At 39.0% G+C, this 9,957-nt stretch overlaps 1 protein-coding gene across 2 annotated transcripts in view; it reads right to left on the bottom strand.

Moving 5' to 3' along the window:
• Positions 1–3,933: 3,933 nt before the first annotated feature.
• The window catches only part of LOC311038196 (uncharacterized protein), a 42,531-nt gene continuing 36,507 nt past the window's right edge, over positions 3,934–9,957 (bottom strand). Inside the window, exons 1-3 of one of the 2 annotated variants that reach the window (XM_084047582.1) lie at positions 7,071–7,133; positions 5,093–5,209; positions 3,934–4,813 (exon numbers count right to left, since the gene is read on the bottom strand). In XM_084047582.1, coding sequence (XP_083903708.1) covers positions 4,590–4,813; positions 5,093–5,209; positions 7,071–7,116 — 387 coding nt within the window. In that variant the 5' untranslated portion in view covers positions 7,117–7,133 and the 3' untranslated portion in view covers positions 3,934–4,589. Of the gene's footprint in view, positions 4,814–5,092; positions 5,210–7,070; positions 7,134–9,957 lie in introns of those variants that run through there. The other variant, XM_084047583.1, reaches the window with a different exon arrangement.

Genomic DNA, 9,957 nt, shown 5'->3' with positions numbered 1-9,957 from the left:
CTATTGAGCCAGTTTGTATGCATGTTATGTCCTGGTTCTGTGTGGAAAAAGTAAAAAAAAGAAATAAGAAAAAAAAAATATATATATATATATATATATATTTTTTTGGTTAGAACTGAAAAACGGGGGGAATTGTTCCCAGACGTGACGTAGGGTGGGGGAACAAATCTGACGGACTGTTTTCAGACCAATTTACATAAAAAACACAGATAGCCTATGAAAGCCTGCATGCTCGAAGTCGGGTATTTGTTGGAACAGAAGAGAGGTGGGGGAGACCAAAAACACACAAAAATGAAGAAAAAGTTAAAATTCATGGTGTAGACCCTTTAATTTCAAGGACCCCCATAACTCTGTACAAATGGAACCAAATGGACCCTTACGGGTCCATTTGGTTCCATTTGTACACTCTCAGAGTTACACACCTTTTTTTAAGGTGACATTAAGAACCCCCCCAAGGAACCATGAGGGACCACACTTTGAGACCCACTGGTGTAGCAGAGGGTTTCCAGTGGGCCAACATGCTCAATATCAGCACCCTGACTCTGTTTGACCAGAATGGAAAAGATCCTTCATTAGTATCATTGGTAACACCTGTGAAGGAAGTAAAGAAAAGAGCCTATTGAATATATTGTAATAGTGTGTGTGTGTGTGTGTGTGTGTGTGTGTGTGTGTGTGTGTGTGTGTGTGTGTGTGTGTGTGTGTGCGTGTGCGTGCGTGTGTCCAGATGTTCCAAAACTAGCCACTCTACAAGCACCAGTGAGCTGGGAGCACAAATGGGACCCAACACATGGGCGTTGATCACGAGGACGGCCAACACCTCTACCTTCCTACATGGACTAAAGAAATATGCAGGGGAGGAAAGTTCTGGCCGGCCAGCGATAACCTAGTCCATGAGATCCAAAGTTTGACCCTGGCCATCACTTTACACAACTGATGAAGCCAAGAAGAAGACATCTCAGGGTAGGAACCTGGTTTTCTATTTTCTTTGCTGCTGCTGCTGTTGCTGATTGTGTTGTAAGTTGTGTATGTGATTCAAGCTGTTGTTCTATTGTTGTCTTATTAGGACCCAATGACTGGGTGGCAATGAAACATGTTCGGTGACTGTTTCTGGCTCTGGAATTGAATCTACAGTGTGTCTGTTGTGTTGTGGCTGTTGTTGTGACAGGGTGCAGTATAACTAGGCTGTGTTTGTTGTGTTGTTGAAGGTAGTGGGTTGTGACAGGGTACAGTATACGTATACTAGGTAGTGAGTTGTGACAGGGCACAGTATACATATACTAGGTAGTGAGCTGTGACAGGGCACAGTATACGTATACTAGGCAGTGAGTTGTGACAAGGCACAGTATACATATACTAGGTAGTGAGCTGTGACAGGGTATAGTATACGTATACTAGGTAGTGAGTTGTGACAGGGCACAGTATACGTATACTAGGTAGTGAGTTGTGACAGGGCACAGTATACGTATACTAGGTAGTGAGTTGTGACAGGGTATAGTATACGTATACATGTATATCTTGGTCACTTCAAATAGCCTCTGTGTGAATTTATTTACTATTTTCTTTAAAGTTGAAGCTAGAGGTTTTGGCCAGTGTATTTCTCTCCGGGGGGATTTACCAAAAATACAAATCATCAAACATGTACTAACTAAGGTATTGCAAATATGCATAAAACAAAGTAAAAGTATAGACAACATTCAGCCACTAGATGTCACTCTACACATTCCCTCTCCACACTACTGTGTGATCTGTGAGCTCTGATATTTTGTGCACACAAGAGCTCTCTTCATACTCAGATGTGACGTGTTTTGAGCTTGTGGATCTGCTATTTGTGAATAGTCACAGTATATCTGTGGTTGTCAATATTAAAACAAACAGGCTCCTTGAAGCTCCTATCCTATGCAAGGCCTAGTGAAGAGAATGATCATTGTATTGTAAATGGTGGCTGAATCAAATGTACTAAACAATAGACAGGTGTTGTAACAGAGAGAAAACAGACTTACCTTGTGCTGAATCATGGAATTTCTATGACACACACACACACACACACACACACACACACACACACACACACACACACACACACACACACACACACACAGCTAACAAGCTGCTAACAAAAAGGCACAATTAGTTTCAAAACCTTTCAGAGACTATGTGACCTTCTTTTCAGCTGAATGTCTCTGAAGTTAAAGTTGACTTTGATTTTCATTCATTCATCTAGATGCTAAATTAGTCTCAAGCCTTCTCTGAAATGCTACGGGACATGTCACAGCTGTTCGAGGCAGTATACAGTAATAGCAGTATTTATTGGAAGCTGCAGTAAGACGTCATATTCATTAAATCTAACCAAAAAACAATCACGATTTTAGTAATCTTTCTGCAAATAAGCTTCAATGTCAACAACTGAAAACATTCAGTCAGATGGATTTTATTTCATACGAAATAAATGTGTTTAATAAGGACAACAAATAACATGGATACAAAGTACAGTAACCTCACCCACCCACACATAACGTAAAGCATTTAGAAACCCCATCCACCCACACGTTCACATGATACAGCATTTATGTCCCCACAAAACAATCAGCCACACAGGATACAACCACCGCAGCTTCAAATGTCATGTTTTCCACATTGCCAGAACACTAACTGTACATTCCCCTATGCATCAAACAGCTCTCAATTAAACCCTATTCTATTTTAAAAATAGCATACATGATGTTACATGTGGGGATTTTGTGCAGCATGTTGAACTAAGAATGTTGCTCTAAAGCGGGGCGCATGCTGCCATTTTTCGGTGGTCACCCTCTCACCGCGGTGGTTTGAAAACTACAACATGACGAAGTCATGAAGTCGCACCTCACCGCACCTCACCGCTCACCTCAACACATCTCTCTGTTTTTACTAACCGACATCACCGTACTTTGAGCGCCTATAGTATCATAATCGCCTGTTAGGTGAAAACGAACGTTTCCATCTAAAAGGTGAAAGAGTGATAATAACCTAAGATTGTAGCAGCTTCAAACTGAATGAAAGGCCTCACACCACCCCTGTGATCTTTGGAAATTGTAATAGAAATATTATGTCTATGAACACGTTTATTTCAATTCAAATTCTGAGTACGTTGTTGTTGTCCAAAGTATTTCATTTAATTTTTTTCGGAAACATTTCTAAAACATGTGTGCTTGCAAATTTGCTATTTTCGCTACTATTTGGGGGTCTGTGGCATGGAAACGTTTGTGAACCCTGCCTGCCTGCCTGCCTGTCTGAGAGAGCAGGGGCCAGTGATCATACGTTACTATTTCTGGAAGATCATTCCATGGTCTGTCATTGGTGTTTATATCAGTGGACCTAAACATTTCCAAAATAGTTTTTGCAATGTGATCTTGCAGTTGATTTGACATCTTTGATAATGAATTCATGTCAGTGTTCCAGAGTGATTGGAGGGCAGAGGGTTTCATCAGGGGAGATCTGTCCCACCTGGATTTCCCTCTATTCACCTGTTTCCTAGGCTGTGTGTTTTCCACTTCCTGCCGGATTTCATTGGATATCATTAGTCATCTGACCAGTTTTATTGGATTTCATTGGATCAAATCGACAGGAGGTGGAAAACACATAGGAAGTGGAAAGCCTAGGAAACAGGTGAATATAAGATACCTACCTGACCTGGCGGATACATGTGCTCCGAGGAGCGCTTTTTCTGCTTTTCTTTCAATTACTCACCCACTGAAACCTTGAATGTTTTTGTCACATTTCTAAATCAATCATTTGATGACAGGCGGAGTCTCTGGTCATTTGATGAAGGATGACCCAGTCATCAAATTATTGGTTTAGGAAAACGGAACAAAACAAATGCAGATGCATAATAAGGTACAATGACAACAATTTATTGTTGTGACTGGGTTGTAAAAAATATATAATTATACAAATGAATGGATGCTGCACACACATAAGGTTTAATATTAATAAAATACAGAATGACAAGCAGTGGTAAATCAATGAGGATGATTTGGGGAGTGGATCAGCTGGATGGGGGGGGGGCAACCTTAGGCACGGGTGCCAACTTTGGTACAGGGGAGGGTGATCACTGGCATAAGTGTGAGAGAGAGGATTTTTCTGTTAAAATAAAATATATAAAAATAATTAGCCAATTAAATGAAGTCCCCTCACATCTGTATTCAGATTACATCCTGCACATAATTCTACATTCATTCAAACTCTAAACTCTGACTGGGGAGGGAGTCTGGGAGGTAGGAGGGTTATTGCTCTTATAGTCTAATGGCAACACTCCCAAGAAGGCATGGTCATTACAATGTCCTCCTGATGTGAAAGAAAAGATTTAAAAATAAGAAGAAAACAAATAATGTTATGTATTATGGGAAATCTAAATCTGTTGAAAATATTTAATTTTTGTATGGTGTCATAAGTAAACTTAATGTTGATATGGCACACTGATCTAACATAAAACGTGGCACTTTGTGTCAAAAAGGTTGCCGACCCCTGATTAAAGCTAGACTAGATGATGAGCAGTGGATAGCACTTAGACATCATACAAGATGTAAGAGTCAAACTGGAGCAGAGAGAATCCTTCAGTTGAACAGAGCGACACAGACCAGTGGTGCTGCCAGGACCACGAGGCTCACTGTAGAGATGGAGGCTCCAGAGAAGATGGAGAAGATTTTGCTGATGATGGAGTCTCCGTTGCACAAGTTACTGGCACAGCAGCTCGTTTTCTCTCCCGAAACCTTACTAACCGTTGCCGCCAACATACACTCGGCAGCTGTACTGCAGCCCTTCAAGGGTACAGAAAGGACTGCGCGCGCACACACACACACACACACGCACACGCACACGCACACACACACACACACACACACACACACACACACACACACACACACACACACACACACACACACACACACACACACACACACACACACACATATTTTCATTCTTTTCACATTTTTCATTCAGCAATGTTGTCTGAACATCAGTGGTGACCTTAAAAGTCTAGAAGAATCTGAGCTGAGGAATGTGAAATGTTTGTGTAAAAAGGAGAGGCAGTTGTCTGAAGTAATAAGTATATTACGTGTTGTCGCCCCGCAACGATCCCGCTTGGTCCTGCCGTCGGGATCCATACCACATACTTGAATCTTGGTGCAGTCGGGGTTATCGTGGTCACACGCATAGCACTTCAAGGCAGAGGCTAAGACAACAGGTAGACAATATCACACAGGTTAAAATTGAAAACTAATGTAAACTTTACACACATTCCAACACACCTATTTGTTTGTTTACCAAACAAACATTTATAATTCAAACACATCAATGAGCAGTGTAAATCTGGGTAATATATATATATATATATATATATATATATATATATATATATATATATATATATATATATATATATATATATATATATATATATATATATATAGTTTATTTAAGGCAGACACTCTGTGAAGTGATAGCTTGGGCAGATGTTGGTAGGTATAGACCCCTTAACAGACGACGTCACACTGGTTGCAAGCGTCATACTGGTTGCAAATTAAACCCATTCTGTCAAGTCTCGCTAGGATGCGCCTCACTAGCCAACACACAAGAGGCCTCACTAGCAAACACCCCAAAACAACAGGTTGAGAATTGATTGCATGAAACAATCACCTGTGCATCCAGTCTCAATGTTAGTAAACAAATAATTGGTCTATATAATCTATTATAATATTAACTTGAGTATCAGATGTTAGTAGGTATATATTCTACTATAATATTAACGTGTTAGTAGGTATATAATCTATTATAATATTAACTTGTTAGTAGGAATATAATCTAAAATATTAACTTGTTAGTAGGTATATAATCTACTATCATAACTGGTTAGTAGGAATATAATCTGTTTCAAATATTTTTTTATTGTGAAGCACAGGTTATGGTTATACATTTCTGTTCATACATGGATAGCTTCCTTTTTTTAAACAGAAACAAACAGACATAAACACAAAACAGACAGGTAACATGAAAAAAAAAAACCTCAAACTTAAGCAAAAAACAAAGGGACCCTCCCGCCTCCCTTCCCCCTCCCCAGAAGTGCTGCCCCAGATTACGTGCGACACGGGTCATCCACAAGGATTAGCCTTTCAACCTTTAAGAAAGGAGACTAAAGGCTTCCAAATCTTTTCCAAATCTTTCAGTTTGTCTTTGAGTATAAATCTGATTCTTTCTAAATGTAAGGACTCTGTCATCTCGTTGAGCCAGAGTTTGAGGGGGTCTCTTTCTTCTTCCAAAATAAGAGTATCAATTTTTTTGCAGCAATAAGGCCGTATGAAAGAAGGCGTTGTTGAGGTAGTTGTAGTTTCTTCATCCCTTCTGATACCCCCAGGATGACTAACACTGGGTCTGGATCTATCTCTACCTCTAGTATATTGGAAAATAGTAGTAGGAATATAATCTACTAAAATATGAATTTGTTAGTAGGAATATAATCTACTAAAATATGAACTTGTTAGTAGGAATATAATCTAAAATATGAACTTGTCAGTAGGTATATAATCTACTAAAATATTAACTTGTTAATAGGAATACAATCTACTAAATATTAACTTGTTAGTAGGAATATAATCTACTAACATATTAACTTGTTAGTAGGAATATAATCTACTAAAATATTAACTTGTTAGGAATATAATCTACTATAATAACTTGTTAGTAGGTATATAATCTACTATAATATTAACCCTTTAGTAGGAATATAATCTACTAAAATATTAACTTGTTAGTAGGAATATAATCTACTAAAATATTAACTTGTTAGTAGGAATATAATCTACTAAAATATTAACTTGTTAGTAGGAATATAATCTACTAAAATATTAATTTGTTAGTAGGTATATCATTTATTATAATATAAAGTTGTTAGTAGGAATATAATTTATTATAATATTAACTTGAGTATCAGATGTTAGTAGGTTTTATAATCTAGTATCACTCTAGAGTCTATATGCTAAAGTCTGTGATTATTATTAGTACATAGCAGACAACAAAAAGCATTAGTAAAGACTTACCATGTGGTAAGAGCAGGAGGCCAAGGATGAGTATGATCAGATGCATGGTGTTGGACACAGAGGTTCGAATGAAGCATTGAGCAGCAGCGTTAACAGCTTTTAATACCTTTGTAAAGGGGGCGTGGCTGGTGTCTGCATGGGAGTCAACGTGCTCATATGTATACATACTACATGTGTCATTTGTTCTACTGTAAGTCTTTAGGATTTATTGTTGTTGAATCATAATCATCTAGATTGAAAAATAACAATAACCACATCTTAAGCTTTAGTAAGTTATCACCCATACACTGCATACAATTGTGTGTGTGTGTGTGTGTGTGTGTGTGTGTGTGTGTGTGTGTGTGTGTGTGTGTGTGTGTGTGTGTGTGTGTGTGTGTGTGTGTGTGTGTGAGAATTTTTTTTTTTAGCGGGGGGGGGGGGTGGTGGTGGTGGTCATACAACAAACAAAAAAGACAAATCCACTTAAGATAGTTATCTACACAATATACATATAGCATATCCATACAGGAATGTATCATTGTCCAGAATACTTCTCATTTTGTACAAAACTCCATTAACAACAGTAGTTATGATGAGAGTTTTTAGAAAGTTGCAGTTGAGCCTTCTCATGCTGCTATAGACATCACACACACACGCACGCACACGCACACACACACACACACACACACACACACACACACACACACACACACACACACACACACACACACACACACACACACACACACACACACACAGAGTAGCTCCTCTCCTCTCCTGTCCTCTGTCCACCATCAAGCCCTCAGGAACATACTCTCTGTCCATCCTCAGCAGGGTGGACAGAGAGCCCTGTACTCTGTCCCGTCTTGTCCAGCACTCCCCAAACTCCTCTATTAACCAGTGTTTCTAATCTCAAAACCACATCCTCAAAGACAGTTCAGTTGTAGCGTCTTTGGGTACTTAGAAAAGCGCTAAATACATTTGAGATATTACAAAAGTGGAACACAAAATATTAATTGTTTTATAAAACCAGTCAGGTTTAGTGAGTGTGAGTAGTTTGGTTTTCATGTTGTCTCACATTGTCTGTGTAAATGTAGCTACAGACTTGCATGGAAAACGAGAGTTAAAGTGAAAATGTCATACTTTTACTTTCATTTACTGTACGTGTTGATGATATCAGCTTCCTGTCAGAATGTCAGTTAGTTATAGAGAAACCACATCCTGATAGAGACAGAGATAATCCTCCAACATTTATATTTAAACGTCTATCAACAACTGAACAGCTTCTTAACACTAAACAATGGCCTTGATATGTTAGAGTCAGGCTTTTGACCACACCGCAGCACGTACTGCTCTTGTCAAAGTTTTCAATGACATCCACATAAATACAGGCAGAGGCAACATTTAAGTCTTAGTATTACTAGATCTCAGTGCTGCATTTGACACGGTCACCCACAATATGTTATTAGACAGATTGAAAACCTGGGTGGGACTCTCCGGCACAGTTTGAATCATATTTAGGAGAACAAATTTGTATCTATCGCTAACTACACATCTGTGTGGACAAAAATCCCCGCAAGGATCCATTTTAGGGCCCCTACTGTTCAATATCTACATGCTCCCTCTAGCTCAGATTATGGAAAACAACAAAATAAGCTACCATAGTTATGCAGACGATACACAAATCAACCATTATCACTGGAGGACTATAATGGTCCGATACAAACACTGAGTAAATGCATTGAACAAATCAACAATTGGATGTGCAATAATGTTCTTCAAACAAAAACCTCTAGCCAAGGTCAAAAACCTTGGTGTAGTCGTGGACTTAGACCTTTATGGCACACCAATACATATGGCTGAGATTTCATAGCCTGGGATCCAGACTGCTTCGCTACGTTCGGCGGATTTATTTTCTCAATCGCTATACAGTCTGTAAAGCCTCCTATCTCCCTGCAAAGACGGGAGCGAATGAACCGCGGCTTCTGATTGGTCTGTGTGTGGGGGGGGGGGGACCAGTGTTGTCCAATGTAAAACTCGACGTGTCAGAAAGTGTCTCTCCAAGTTCCTTTTCTTCACTATCACTGCATAGTTGTTGCTATTCATTTTGACGTGTTGATATACGTTTTTTTTTTTCAATTATTTTACTTAGAACCGGGAGGTTTGATATGGGCCTAAAATGATTTAACAGTAGCCTGACACTCAGCCTGAATTTTCATTTCGTTTCACTCCATTATTCAGTCCCCGAAGTGGGACTCCACTATGAACCAACGCGATTGGTTCATACTGGGTTATCCCGATCCGGATTCGTCGTACAGATTTTCAACCGAGAAACACTCGCCTTCGACAGCGTCACCAGACCCTGAATGCGAAGCAAAGGATTCAGGGGGTGGGGCCAGGCTAATTTAACAGTGACGTGTCTAAAAAAAAAATAAGAGTGGCGCGATGACTGCTGTTTTCAGGGTCTGTGGTAAGCAACCTGATGGTGAAGAAAGGGAACTAAAGATACTTGCGGACAAACCATTTGACTAAACATTTCCAGCAGACAGACAACTGAGAAAAATAAATAAACTTAGGAACTGAAACCATTTTTCTATGTAAAAAGTCAAGTGCAATCATCAGGATTTTAAGGTACCATAAATCATTTTTGTATTGTTTGATTTGTTTCATCAAAACAATTTGTTTCATCAAACAATAATACAAAAATGATTTATGCCTTTTCATCTTATATATCGCTAATTCAAATAATGAGTGAATAAGTCAATAGCTTGAGATGAATTAAAAGAGATAAATTATGAAAAAAGGGTTATGCAGCATAACACTTTTTTCATAATTTATCTTTTACCTCGGCGGAGGCTCAAGCAAACTTGAGCCACGAGAAGCACCACCGAGCGAACTAAAGCGAGCA

The sequence above is a fragment of the Gymnoscopelus microlampas genome (assembly GCF_963454915.1).
Source record: "Gymnoscopelus microlampas genome assembly, chromosome: 21".
In the NCBI taxonomy this organism is placed as follows: domain Eukaryota; kingdom Metazoa; phylum Chordata; class Actinopteri; order Myctophiformes; family Myctophidae; genus Gymnoscopelus; species Gymnoscopelus microlampas.
This window is presented reverse-complemented; position numbering and strand designations above follow the sequence as displayed.